The sequence below is a fragment of the Labeo rohita genome, chromosome 6 (assembly GCF_022985175.1).
Source record: "Labeo rohita strain BAU-BD-2019 chromosome 6, IGBB_LRoh.1.0, whole genome shotgun sequence".
Taxonomy (NCBI): Eukaryota; Metazoa; Chordata; class Actinopteri; order Cypriniformes; family Cyprinidae; genus Labeo; species Labeo rohita.
Genome location: NC_066874.1, coordinates 24,529,055 through 24,544,369, shown reverse-complemented (window position 1 = coordinate 24,544,369; position 15,315 = coordinate 24,529,055). Strand labels below are relative to the sequence as shown.

The 15,315-nt window shown below is 36.1% G+C and overlaps 1 protein-coding gene across 2 annotated transcripts; it reads left to right on the top strand.

The window, feature by feature from the left end:
* The first annotated feature begins 2,035 nt into the window (after positions 1-2,035).
* os9 (OS9 endoplasmic reticulum lectin) lies at positions 2,036-15,121 on the top strand. 2 transcript variants are annotated; one of them, XM_051112770.1, is made up of 15 exons: positions 2,037-2,224; positions 2,602-2,778; positions 3,007-3,070; positions 3,236-3,312; positions 4,124-4,222; positions 4,874-5,075; positions 7,449-7,610; positions 8,106-8,215; positions 8,342-8,384; positions 8,477-8,568; positions 8,821-9,075; positions 9,166-9,400; positions 11,762-11,971; positions 12,618-12,727; positions 13,709-15,121. In XM_051112770.1, the coding sequence occupies exons 1-15, from the start codon at positions 2,075-2,077 to the stop codon at positions 13,844-13,846; spliced, it is 2,124 nt and encodes a 707-aa protein (XP_050968727.1). In that variant the 5' UTR covers positions 2,037-2,074; the 3' UTR covers positions 13,847-15,121. The 2 variants fall into 2 exon arrangements, with proteins under 2 accessions (XP_050968728.1, XP_050968727.1); XM_051112771.1 differs by lacking the exon at positions 11,762-11,971 and having other exon boundaries at positions 2,036-2,224.
* The last annotated feature ends 194 nt before the right edge of the window (positions 15,122-15,315 follow it).

Genomic DNA, 15,315 nt, shown 5'->3' with positions numbered 1-15,315 from the left:
ACTGGCAAAAGCTCATAAATGGGTGTGGGTTTTGTCAAAAGTGTGTGTGTTTGGGGGGGGTGTAAGTTTTAGCTACAGATCAAGCCGGACAACTTTCTAATTTACACCCATTAGCTGCGACCAACAGGATGTCTGCTATTTTGATTCAAATGTGGATTTTTGGAAAAATATAGCTGTGAATTAATGAATACTACTCGTACAAAAAACTTTGAATTTACACCAGACTTTGTCAACATGATGCCAACATACTGAAGATGTTTAATTGCGAGCGGATTTGGGATATCTTGAATGGTTTTGACATGTTGATTTATTAAAGTAGCAGTGAACATAACCATAATCTTTAGAATGCAGCATCCAAACACTTCAAAACTTTTTACATACACAGAACTAGTCATTCTGAGAAATAAATGCTTAGTTCCATCGATATAAAATAGTCTACTAAAAATAGAAAATTAAAAAACTATTAAACATCTGATCTCACTCTAACTCTGTGTGTGTGGGGGATGGGCTGGAGGTCTGTGTTAAGTGTGTGTGTTCACTGTGAGTGATAAGTGTGAGGGTAGTTGAGTGGTTGTGTGTGTGTGTGTGAGAGAGAGAGAGAGAGAGAGAGAGAGAGGGAGGGAGCATTTAAAGTGCATTATCCTAACTCTCGACAACTTTTTACATATGAAAAACAATCATGTTTATCATGTTTTCAGAGACCGCAGAAACATTTCAAATATCACACATATAAACTGGCAGATGAAGACTGTAATACCAAGGATGAACACAAGATGACCTCATAGGATAAGGATTTTTTCAGCTCATTCTCAGTCTGTCAGAATGATTTAAAAGCATTTTGCTTTTAACCCTTTCATTGCTGTTATCCTTTAATCCAAACTGCCACAGGGTTACAGTCAATGCATGTGCCCGCTGGGTACCATTTTTCTGATGGCACCAGGGTTGCGGATGCGCTGGTGGCGAGGGCCCGTCATCGCTGCTTGCAGCTATATTTCGTATTGTTACTGACTATAATTAAATGTTCATGTTATCCACATTTTCTTCAATGCGGAAGTAAGCCTATAAGTGAGATTTCCGGTTCATTATCCGCAATAGGAAAATAATGAGAAGAATAACAACGTGCAGTAAACAGTAAAACTGTTTGCACTAAAAACCAGTGTGTTTATAATTAAGATAATACATTAAAATAACATGGTAAGTCACACCAATTTGCAATATCAAACAGCAAAATGAGCTGTATTGTACAGCTAAAAATAGCTGGATGTGGATGAGACCGGAAGCCAGACCCATAAAATTAACAAATGGCTGCGCCCACTCTTACAGCAAGAAAAAGGTGGATACAGTGTTTAAATAAAACATACATTTTACTAAGATTTATTAGGAATGTCTTGGTCAATCTTTTTTTTTTTTTTTTTAAACTGAGTAATTAATGCATAAATAAAAATGACATTTTTATTCACAATAATATGGAAAGCTCGGGCGGAAAAGCTACACTGGCTACTGCCCACATGTGATCCAAGCAAATTTGCACTTTACACTGCACGAATGTCTCCTTGCTATTTGAGCTTTGCTTACTTTTACTGAGACTTATGTATTTTTTTTGTTTTCTCCATATATAACTTTTTTTCCCAATGACAATTTAACCTCGAGCAAAAACGATGGATAATGGATAGATTAGCTACAAAGAAACACAATTTATCTAATATAATGGCAATTTATTTCTTTTTCTGAGATATTTTTATTCCTATAACTTCAAATGTGAGATATGTTGCAAACACAACGTTGTGCGAGTGGAGTATTCAAATGCTCCACAGCGACCCCATGAGTCCGAGACGTAACATTACATTGATATGCAAATATTTGGCGGGTCCAATAGAAGTCATTTTCGTGGCTGGTGGGTGGCTATTACCGCTCGTGATCCAATGAATACGCGCTCTGAACTTGACTGACGTTGATATTATCCAATCACGTGTCAGTTTTTCACAACGTTGTCCAATCCACGTTCCTTGCCGCACATCGACCTGCACCAAATAACAAATCATTTGACAACGCTAGTTTGCGATATGAGAGAACTATGGCTTCCTCCTTGATTAAGTGGTTAAGAGGATTATATGTTTTTTTCTTAACATGTCTCCTGTCCGTCTTTGCTTTTTTGAATTTAGAAGAATTAAATGAAATGAAATATGGAATACAGATTCTGCCCGATCCTGTTATTATGGGACAGGTAACGTTGTTTTGGTCAAGGATGCAGTTAGCTAGGGATGTTTATTTGCTACAGACAGCTGTTAGCTTTATGCAGCTTCACGTATCAGACATTAAAACAGCTTGCCTGTGTAACATGGTTTCCTACTAAGTATCTACTAGCCCAATACAGAATAGCTCGTAAAGTAACGAGTGAAAAATTAGCCATGTGACAAAAATGTTAGACTGTGCCTCCACAGGTACTGTATGCTATAGATTTTGCATGATTATAACGATATGAAGTTCGGTAAAAATCAGTATGGTAATGTGGTGTAAACTGTATCGCCACGACCCCCTGGTTCTCTTTTTCTAATTATTTTTTTTCTGTTTCTGTCATCTTCTTTCTGTTCCTGTTTTTAGATGGAAGATGTGATGTTGGTCTCTAACAAATACAAGCAGCTGTATGAGTGTCGTTTACCAGCTCAGGCAGTGCGTTTCCATCAGGACCCGGTGTCAGAACCTGATGTTCAAGGCTACAGTGGTCCAGGCGTCCCTGATCTCCTCAAGCCCATGCAAACTGCACCATGCCTGGTTAAGGTTGACATCACCTCTAGTTCTATGCTTGATTGATTTACACATTGGAATGTACACAAATACTGAATATACACAACCACAGGCACTGGCAAACATACCTTTATAAGAGTGGCCTGTGTTTGTGTGGATAATTAAATAATTGCTATTTGCTTAGTCTTTTTCCATTATTTGCAGCCAGTGAATTACATGCCGTCACGACATTCAACGTGTTTATTTTTATTCTGATTACAGACCAAAGACTGGTGGACTTATGAGTTCTGCTACGGCCAGCACATCAGACAATACCACTTAGAAGGTGTGTTATATCATTATTGTCATGTCTCATGTGTCTCATGCCTGGTATAGCCTTAACATTTTTAATGGCAAAAAAGATTGTATTTAGGAATTTAAGTTTTGCAGGATAATGTGTAGTCACTCTATTCAAGGTTTTTTAAAAGTATTCCATGTCTGTGATTTATAGATTCTGAGATCAAGGGAGATGTGCTTTTCTTGGGATATTATGATTCAGAGTTTGACTGGACCAATGAAACTGCTAAGGTAAGGCCAAAAGTTAATGCACTTCATTTTATTTATTTGTCATATGTTATTCATTTTTAATAGTTATAGAAAATGGAGAAAATTGTGATATCGGCCATATTGGAAATACCTGGATGTAAACAACAACATGGATTTCACGGTTAATGTACTACTGAATACGTTCTGCTAATTTGTGCTGTCTAAACCACAGAAAGAAATGTGCAGAAGCTGCTAAATCATAAGCAGGAAAGGGCACAGTATTTGGACAAACTAAAGTTAATAGTTCGTAAAGATATGTACAAGCAGTATTAATTAGGATATTAGCCTAATATTCCACCTACGTGACTGGAAATAAAAACAAATACAAATTTTTTTCAGGATTCTTGCCCTGGAAATCCTGGTTCAGTTTGGCTAACCACAAATGCCTTTTGTTCCTCAGACAGTTTTTTGCACTCTTATTTGTTATAACTTTTGGCAGTCTATAGTATTCCAAATGTGTTTCCCAGTCCGGCTGATTAGTACAGTCCAAAACATGACAATGATTGACTATTTTCAGCAGCAATAATCAGCAAAATATGCAAGTTTTGTTTGGTTCAGTGGCGTTGTTTTCAATTCATTGCCGCCAATATGGCCGATTAATGACTCGTTGTGAAAACACTCTATAACTATTTTCCATTTAAATCTGTTACTCAATATTAGTAATGTACAGGGAGCAATATTATGAATATACTAACACACATATTCAGAAGTATGCTATTTGCATGCCATCTTTGTAGTTAACTTCTATATATTTTTGTACTTGTTTAACTTGATGACCTTTTTCTATTTTTAGGCATCTAAGCAGCATAAACTGAAGAGGTATCATAGTCAGTCATATGTCAATGGCTCTAAATGTGACTTGAATGGGAACCCCAGAGAGACAGAAGTCAGAGTAAGATTGCACACACTGACAAATGTTCACCAGTGTTATAAAGAAAGTGTACAACTGAAGTACACTTACATAACCAAGCACAGTACATAACCAAACATATGTGGATACTAATTAAGAAAAAAAATGTAATGCTACAGTATATATATTTTTTTAGAAAATAATTTTATTGTGCATTAAATTGGTCAAAATGATAGTAAAGACTTTTATATTGTTACAAAAATCAATTTTATATAACTAAAAATGTTTCTTGAGCACAAAATCTGCATATTAGAATTATTTCTGAATGATCATGTGACACTGAAGACTGGAAAATTACTGTACAGTACCATTTTTAAAATATAAAGTTTTTTCCAAGCATTCCCAAACCTTTGAACAATAGTTTGAACAACAACATACTTTGCACTGAGTGTGTGAATGGGAGCAGACCACTGCAGTCATGTGCCAACATCTATTGGAAAGTCTTCCCAGCGTAGTTAAAGCTGTTAGGGAGGGCCAAAGTTGTTTTGAAATTGCATATAGTGCGCATATAGTGTAGGTCAAAAGCCAACATTATTGAAAATATGTATTGCTTTGCTCTTTTAAGGTCAATGAAAATCTCATTTTAATACAATGGCAGTGATAGTTTAAATTAATGTGTTTTTCTTTCAACAGTTTGTGTGTGAGGAGGGCTCTAGTGACTATATTGCGAGGGTAGATGAACCTCAGTCCTGCCGCTACGTCTTAACAGTACACACCTCTCGTACATGCCAGCATCCCCTCCTGCGTCCACCTTCCACTGCCAAACCACAAGGCATTGTGTGCCAACCTGCTCTCAGTGCCCAGCAGTATATGGACTATGTCAAGGCTCAAGTCTGTAAGTACAAAAGGTTCTGTTTTTTTCTCTCTATCAGGGCTTTGTCATTTAATGAAAAACATATTGGGCAATATATTGTGGTGATACAAAATTAAGCAATGTTGTGAATGTCATAATAATTTTAATTATAATAACTTTTTATTAGGCTTTTAAGAGCGTGTCATATGATTGGTTTCACAATCCTTCCTTGTTGTGCTGCATAACAATGTGACAATAAGACAGATGTTTTCAGAACATCTCCGATTTAAAAATCAGTGGAAAAAATGGTGTTATCAGTTGAATGATGTGAATCATTTGAAATACTCTGTATCATTTTAATTTACGTTTTCCACTTTTATATACATATGAATTTACACATGCATATACATATGTGACTCAGGACCACCAAACCAGTCATAAGAGTCAGCGTTTTGACATTGAGATTTATACATCTTATGAAAGCTTTCCATTGATGTATGGTTTGTTAGCAGAGGCCAATATTTGGCCGAGATGCAACTATTTGAAAATCTGGAATCTGAAGGTGCAAAAATTGTTGAGAAAATTGCCTTTAAAGTTGTCCAAGTGAAGTTCTTAGCAATGCATGTTACTAATAAATATGAAGTTTTAATGTATTTACAGTAGGAAATGTATAAAAACTTTTACTTAATACTAAATTTACTTAATATCCTAATTTTTTTTGGCATAAAAGAAAAATTAATCATTTTGATCTATACAATGTATTGTTGGCTATTGCTACAAATATATCTCTCTAAATAAGAAACTAAAACTGCCAGTAGGTGGCAGTAAAAGTCATTGATTGATTGACTGATTCATTCATTCAGTGGATTCATTCAAATGGCTGATTTATTCAGGAATGAAGTAAATAGCTCTCATTAGCTCACCCAACTCCTTCAGAACTCAGATTCATTCAGAAATTGTGTAATGCTTGAAGGTGTGCAACAGTTCTACTGTGCCTTTAATAGGGAATATTTGCTTTGGCAAAACTGAGCAAAAACAGATAATATTGTGTCTAAAATACAACACTTAATTTCTTATTTATTGAACTGTTGTATAAAGTAAATATCACATTTGGTCTCGTGCTATTGCAGTCATTGCTTGTGTGATATTGCGCAACTATATCATATGATATAAACATGAGACAAAAACTCATACAGGGGCATTTTAGCCCCAGTCTCTTGAATTTTAGAGGCGTGTAACTGCATTCTTGCTATACTTTTATGTCAAACACAGATCGATCTGTGCAGCGCCACTTCAAGTCCAACACATCTAAATGTGAGATGATGTACAGTTGAAGTCAAAAGTTTACTTACACCTTGCAGAATCTGCAAAATGTTAATTATTTTACCAAAATAAGAGGGATCATACAAAATGCATGTTACTTTTTATTTAGTACTGACCTGAATAAGATATTTCACAAGAAAGACGTTTACATATAGTCCACAAGAGAAAATAATGTATGAATTTAAAAAAATGACTCAAAAGTTTACATACGCTTGATTTTCTACACTGTGTTTTTATCTGAATGATCCACAGCTGTGTTTTTTTGTTTAATGATAGTTGTTCATGAGTCCCTTGTTTGTCCTGAACAGTTAAACTGCCTGCTGTTCTTCAGAAAAATCCTTCAGGTCCCACAGATTCTTTGGATTTTCAGCATTTTTGTAATTTTGAGCTCTTTCCAACAATGACTCTATGATTTTGAGATCCATCTTTTCACGCTGAGGACAACTGAGGGACTCATAATACAAAAGGTTCAAACGCTCACTGATGCTTCAGAAGGAAAAACAATGCATTAAGAGACAGGGGTGTAAACTTTTGAATGTGTACATTTTTCTTATTTTGCCTAAATATATATTTTTCCCATTTAGCACTGCCCTTCAGAAGCTACAGAAGATACTTACATGTTTCCCGTAAGACAAAATAAGTTAAATTTACCCTGATCTTCAAATTCAAAACCTGTTCAGCCCCTAGCTCTTAATGCATTGTGTTTCCATCTAAAGCATCAGTGAGTGTTTGAACCTTCTGTACATTATTGAACCTTCTGACTGATCATACAGTCATTTTTGGAGAGGGTTCAAATACTCATTAACAACTATCACTAAACCAGTGGGCTGGGTTGGGGGCATTAATTGTGTTACAAATTTTAATGCTTTATTTTTTTCCATAACTAATTAATAAGATTAGAAAATCGACAGCTTTATCATTACGCTATTCATGGAAAATGTCCCCACTGCACATGTGATGTCCTGTTAGATGAGCTTTCCAGAGATGCAATCAGTCTACATTTAATCTTACTCTGTTCTCTAATTGAAGCATTATTTTTAGCACATTGACATCTTTCTTTGTATCTCTCACTCCCTCTTTTTCTGTACTCAGCTGACACTAAACGTAAAGTGGAGCAGATCTCGGAGGAGCTCAAGAACCTGGATGAAATTTTGTCCAAGGATGACAAGAACAAGGAATTGCAAGACGATAAAACAGATGAGGACCCTGCAGACCATTCAGATGATCCTCCACCTTCAGAGTCAGAAACAAAAGGTTAGCATACAATGATTTGATTTTTTTTTATTATTTTTTTTTATATATATATATACTTGGTCAGGTTCATTTGACTTCATCCAATGATCTTCATCATCCGCAACACCCTTTCAACCACAGTCTCTCAGAATACCTTTCCTAAATCATACAGTTACAAATGAATACATTGGGTGACGCTGTGTAAATGTCACATTGAGATGGTGAGAAGCCATATGCCTTATGACTTGTTTGCACTAAATAGTAAAGACTATTACAATATTAATTTTCAAATCCTTATCTTTTAATAAAACATAGCTCAAGGTCGATCAATATGTGTTGATCAACAAGCATATTCAACCTTCTGACTGATCATACAGTCATTTTTGGAGAGGCCAATATGCCCAATATGCTTGTTTGTGCACACACACATATGTATAAAATGCTTTCTTTGCACAAATGCTTTGTGCAGCATTTAAACAGTATGGCATTTATGTGTGCATGTTTGTGTGTTAACAGAGGGTGGAGAAGCTGAGGTGCGCTCAGTGAGTGAAGAGCCAGAAGACAAGGACTTCTGGGATGGAGTTACCAAACCAGCAAGCACAGAGTCAAGCACACCTGACTCAGAGGTACAGCCTCATTTAAAGCACTTCTACACACTGTACTATAAACCATATGCACTTTCTCATACCTTTACACTTGTTGACTTTCTGAGGGGGCACTGATCATTACCATGATTTACAAATGTCTTACAGAGCCCTCAGGAGCCTCAGGACAGCCAAATACATGAAAATGACAGTAAGACAATTATTCAGAGTTTAAATAGACCTTAAGTCATTTGTGATGAACAAAAATGATAGCTTTCTTGTTCATCTTTCTTTTCTCTTTAGTATTTGGAGAGGAAAAATTTAATTTTAAAATCATCACAGACCCTGCAGACCTCATGAAATTTGTACAACATCTCAGAGAGAGCAACCAAAAAGTAAGTATTTTTGAATCTGGACACAGGCTTTGACAGAGGCTCATTTGTCAGCCAACATCTAGCCGTCTAGAGAATATCCGCCAATAACTTGGCAAAAATTGCTAAATCGCCTATGGCCATTGCATAATGTCTCGCAGTTTTTCAAAATATCCTGCCATAAAGTGTTGCTAAGACACTGTGTCTCGTAAAAACCCACTCACCCATTGAGAAACACATATTGATCGACCATTAATTTCTGTGCTCTATGTTCAGAACAGGAAAGCCGAGCTGGAAAAAGAGAACCAGCAGTCATCTCAGAAAAGAGAGGAGCAGGAGAAGGAGGAGAAAAAGGAGGAGAAAAAAGAGGAGAGGGCAGCAGAAAGGGAGGTGGAGGTAGAGGAAGGGGATGACGATGAAAGATTGCTGCAAGAATTTGAGGATGAGATGGCAGATCTGTCTGTTCCCTCCTCCAAGATAGAAGAGATAAAAGAAGAGATGCAGAAAGAGTTCGACAACATCATAGAGGAAGTATGAGATTTTACTGTTACCGCCCGTTTATGTACAAATCAGCCAAAAGACTTGGCAGTGAATGTATTCTACCATGTTTTTATCTCCCAGGCTCAGCAGGAGTTAGAAAATGAAGGTCTTAAGGGCGAGTTTGATCGCTCTCAGGCTACGCAAACTCTAGAGAACACACTGGGGAAACTTCTGGATCGTCTTGAAGACAAGACTGGACATGAGAGTGAACCAGAAACAGACAAAAATACAGAAATGCATAAAAACACACAGTCACAGCATAAGACAGAGGGAGACCCTTCTCCTGGCAGCCCAAACCTGGTTCCCAAAACACCAGGTAAATATACAGAACGGATGCTGAGTGAACAGGTGCGTGAATGAGCAGATGGTAGAATGGATGGCGCATTTAATTGCTTGTAACGTTCATATTTGCACCCCAGTCATTCATTAAACCTGTTTGTGAGCATATTATACTGTACATACACTGCCCTCCAAAAGTTTGGAAACACCCCTGGCAAAGTGTGGTTTTGGACGATATCAGCATAAATCCTTATCATTTTTTGGTGCAAATACATTAAAGTAACTTGACATTATCATTCAATACCAGCAATAATAATTTTCATTTTGATTACATAATAATGGCAACTTGGCCCAGGTTTTTAAAAGATTTTTGGGTCAGCACACCTTAATAGCTTCAACAATTGATTGCCAAGTTTAGAATACAATGAATTTAGGCCCAGATTATGTAGAGCTGTAATAGCTGCTAAAGGTGGATATTTTGATGAATCGAAAATATACTTTTTTTTTTTATGTATAAACTGTTTATGTAATAAAATACGTTTTCGTAGTTTGTGTTGTCCCTGCAAAATTATCACAAATGAAAAAGGATTCATGCCAATATTGTCCAAAACCCCACTTTTCTAGGGCGTTTCCAAACTTTTGGAGGGCAGTGTATATAGTATAATGTCTATTAATGAGTGTATGATGTATATACAGCGGCCCTGAAAAGTAATAATCTGAAAGCAAATAATGCTAGACCTTTTCACGTTACTTCATTTGAAGTGTTTAACGTATAACAAATTATTGGCTGCATTTTTTTTTTTTTTTTTTAATAAATGATAACGTTACTGTTCAGAAATTCAGGGTTTGTAAGATTTTTAAATGTTTTTGAAAGAAATATCTTATGCTCACCAAGGCTGAATTTATTTGATCAGAAATACAGAAAAATAGTCATATTGTGCAATGATATTATAATTTATAATCTGTGTTTTCTATTATAATATACACTGCCATTCAAAAGCTTGGGATCAGTAAGATATTTAATGTTTTTTAAAGAATATTCTTATGCTCATCAAAGCTGCATTTATTTGAGCAAAAATACAGAGAATATATAATATTGTGAAATATTATTACAGTTTAAAACAATGGTTTTCTATTTTAATATATTTTAAAATATTATTTATTCCCGTGATGCAAAGCTGAATTTTCTTCAGCTATTACTCCAGTCTTAAGTGTCTCATGATCCTTCAGAAATCATTCTAATATGCTGATTTATGATCAATGTTGGAAATATTTTTTTTGGAACCTTTGATTCTTTTTTTCAGGATTCTTTGTTGAATAAAAAGGTATTTTTGTTCAGCATTTGTTCCAAATAGAAATCTTTTGTAAGAAAGAAAGTCTTTGCTATCACTTTTTTTTTTTTTTTTAAATTTCTTTCAAACAATGAAAGAATAAAAATGTACTGACCACAAACATTTAAATGGTAGTTTATATTGTTACAAAAGAATTATATTTTAAATAAATGCATTTCTTTTTAACTTTTTATTTATTAAAAAGTCCTGGAAAAAGGTATCACAGGTTCCAACAGAATATTAAGCAACACAGCTGTTTTTAACACTGATAATACGTCAGCATATTAGAATGATTTCAGAGGGATCATGTGACACTGAAGACTGGAGTAATGATGCTGAAAATTCAGCTTTGCATCACAGAAATAAATTACATTTTAGAATAAATTCATATAGAAAATCGTTATTTTACACTGAAATATTATTTCACAATATTACTGTTTTTTTCTGGATTTTTGATCAAATAAATGCAGCCTTGATGAACATAAGAAACATTAAAAATCTTACTGATCCCAAACTTGTGAAAAGCAGTGTATTATAAATTATAATTTATTGTGGTGATTGAAAAGCCATTACTTCAGACACATAATCCTTCAGAAATTATTCTAATATGCTGATTTGCTTCTCAAGAAACATTTCTTAATATTTTCAATGTTAAAATCAGTTTAACAGCTTAACATTTATGTAATATGTTATTTCAGGCTTCTTTTAATAATAGAAAGTTCACAAGAACAGCATATATTTAAAATGGAAATCTTTTGTAAAATTCAATTTTTATTACTGTCTCATTTGACGATTTAACGCATCCTTGTGTTAAACAAAAAAACATAGACCCCAACCTTTCGAATGCTTGCATTAACTTATTTTAGGGTCCAAATACTTTGTGGGGCCACTGTATACTTTATCTGTTTACTAAATCATTGTCATCACTAACACTAATACTACACAGTGTCATACTGTTGTGTCATTAATGTTGTTAGAGAGAGACCATAATATGTGAAATAGGGAGGGGGGGATTTTCCGCCGTATCTGCGGTAACCTCCCCTTCCCTCTGTCTCTCATCACCCAAGCGGGCAACAATGGCGAGCAGGTAAAAGTCAGGGTGACTAAGTATAAGGTGGGCGGAGGTGTGGCTGCAGGAGCGGTTACCGGGGGCAGCGATGATGATGATGATGAGGGGGGTGTGAAGGTGAAGGAACTGGGCGAGGGCGACCCCCAGTGGCAGCAGATTCAGGAAGTGGTCAAAGAGCAGCTAGAGAGAGCCGGCATCAAGGCCGAAGGTAGGCCCGGAACACACTAACACGCACACACCTAAGTATAATTATTTCCTTGTGTGTGTCTCTGTGAGTGGAGCAAAAACTTTATCTTTTCATCATGAAATCTATTGTTCTTCCTGGGCTTTGCTCTGAGTAGCTTTGACTCTTCTTTTACTTTGACTCTGTTCCACTCTAAAACATATCTAAACATACGTGCTTCACGATTCTTTTAGATGCCAGTGATTGTTTTTCCCTTGATGCTGGCTTGCATGGCTTCAGAAAAGGGAGGAGGCGGTCTTTTTCAGTCTTAAGAATTGCTTTAAAAGAAAACAACATTACAGGTTTTGTGTACACTGGCATTCATCAGTAGAGGGTAGTGGCTGTTTCTCTAGTTTTTCTGGTTTTGGAGTGGAGTTGATCATGCTTAGGCTGAAAGACAGTTTAGGAGTATGACTTTAGGAGCACTTAATGTCTTTTTCACATCCCACATCCTTCATTACCGTCCCTGCATGCAACATTTCTGTCACTACTTATTTCTTCTATCAGCTGTGTGGATGGGAATGAAAAATAATCATTTTGGTATAATTTTCTGTTATTAAACTAGAATAGAGTAATTGTTGATGTTCACATACCTGAATGATGACTAAGCATTTTTGGGCCTGCTTTTCAGGAAAGATTGAGGTGAAGATTTTAACCCGAAAAACAGCAGAGGAAGCAGGAGACCAGTGGCTCACTGAGGAGGATACAAAATCATTTAGAGAGCTTCTCATCAACCTTCTGGTATGAATCTATACACACAACTCCCATCTCATTTCGTCCTACATCGCTGTTTTACCTGTGTTTGTAAAGGGCGTTTGATCTTCTTTGCACATTCACTTTGTAAACACTTGGTTGGTACTTCTGCAGCAATGTAGGACGATTTTGAAGTTGGAGGATAAAATGAGATGGGAGTTTTTCGACATACCCTAACTGTATTGACCCGGATTACACAGAGTTTGCATGCGCATCGCAGAGCTAAAAGGTTTAAAAAGTATATAAATTACATTTGAGGTTAAAAAGTATATTTTATAAAAACAATTAATAACCTGTTGGTTTGCTAGATAAGACCCTTATTCCTCGGCTGGGGTCATTCAGAGCCCTTTGAAGCTGCATTTTGGAAGTTCAAACTCGTGGGCACCATAGAAGTCCACTATATTGAGAAAAATACTGAAATGTTTTTTCTCAGGAAACATAATTTCTTTACGACTGAAAAAAGTAAGACACGAATATCTTTGATGACAAGGCGGTGAGTAAATTATCTGTAAATTTTTGTTCTGGAAGTGAACTTCTCCTTCAAGGGGTGGTAATATTATAATAAGATCCCCTTCCTACATCACGAGGGGGAGGGAAATCTGAGCAGCTGTTCTTTTCACAAGCTTGCACCAAAAAAAAATTCTGGGTTGCAAGATGCACCGGGGGCCCAATTATAGCACTTAAACATGGAAAAAGTCAGATTTGTATGAAATGTCACCCTTTAAAGGCAGATACAGTATAATGGGAAGTGAAAAGAAGGAATTTATGACTATTTTAGGTGCAAAAGTGTTATTGTGAATTTAATTAATTTAAAAAATGCATGACCCCTTTAATATAAAGGCACACATTTTAGTGTCCGTTAAGGAAAAAGGGCCTTTTTCACTTTTTTTTTTTTTTTTTTTTTTTTTTTTTTTTTTTTTCCCACTGACAGCAGGTAAATAAATTGATGTTTACTCTTTTTGTGTGCAGACGGGAGGTACAGAAGAAGTGTATAAAGAACAGAAGAGACAGCAAGAGTTGGAGAATAACTACAAATTTGTCTGGGGAGAAAAACAGGAAGAGAGCCAGTCCACAGGAAACAGTGATTCTGATGAAGCAGACTTTTGAACCTTTTCCTCTTTTCTCAAACGCTGTTAACCTGAAGAATTGCAGCCAGCGTTCTCTGAACTATGAACTGCCTGATCGTCAGATGCATCACAACCAAACAGCTCTCTTAGACCGTTTAAGTCATGTGAGCCCTGTTTAAGGTTCAGTCCACTGCCGTGAATTCTGATTATCCTGTATGAGCATCTGTGAGTGGTCTCTATCTTGCCTGATTTCAAACTGGGATTTTTTTTTTTTCTGAACAAACAAAGAAATACACACATTTCATTTGTGTTGCGCTTTATGTCTGTGTGACACAGACTATTCTCTTCTTTGACACACAGGCAAAACATCAGTTAGTATGCATGTCAAAGTTTGTTTTGCAAAGTCTGAATCAACATTCTAATCCTTGGACAAACAGTGATTTTGTTTGTCTTAGTTGCTCTGTTAGAAAATCTGGATGCCTTTTTAAAAAACTTATCCACAGTATGGTGGTAGAGCTTGATTATCCACATATTTTGTTTTGTTTTTTGAAGATGTCGTGGTCACAGGCTCACAACTGTGACAAAGAGCAACTTTCTCCAACAAATCCTGAGACTGGCCCAGCCCTGAGCAAATAATTCAGTGTACTGCTTCAGTTTTGTCTTAATTCATGTTTTTGACAAGTTTGTTTGTGCAGCCCAGTTGTAAGATGCAAACTTAGCTTAGAACCTGGACAAAAACTGTTGCCAAACATTAGGAATCTACAGCATTTAGCCACCGCCAGCAGACAAGGGCTCTCTTTGTTGTAAATGTTTTGAATTACCATCATACTTTGGTTGATTGATTGTAAATAATGTTGCTACAGCATTTGATTTGTTCGATAATAATTTAAGGCATACTTCCCGTTTCTATTTTCTAACGTAAGCACACTTGCCCTTTTCGTGAGGGATTGAGTGGTTAAAGCTGCTGTAAGCAATTAAACAAAAAACGAAAAATATACATGTGTCTTCAAACATCACACTGCCTCTGTGAGAGGCCGTGTGGTTGGCAAACAGTAAAATAAAAAGGAAAAGAGGCGCGGCCCGCCTCTTTGTTTATGTTAGGGGCGGGACGACTTGTTTGTCCAAACAGCGTTTTTCAAATTTTCAGTGGATCAGAAAAATCACTTACAGCAGCTTTGGGTTTTCAGAAGGTCACCAGGAGATGCACAACTGTTCATTTTTGTACTACTAAGGAAACGTTCAATCTCAGAAATCTGTTGAAAATGCATTGCAAATCTTCGTTTGAAAGATGACTGAACAATAAAATGTACCATAAGCTGTGGTCTACAATAATTTATAGGTTAAATTGTTTAATGGCCTTGAAGGTTCAGATTGCACATTCAAATTGAAAGCTCACATCGTGTCTTGTGAACACTGACAAAAAGCCTTTTCATTTTGGTCACAGTTTTATTGTTAGTAAAATATAACAGCGGATAGTATATTTACGTAAAGAAGTAAGTTTATGGGCGA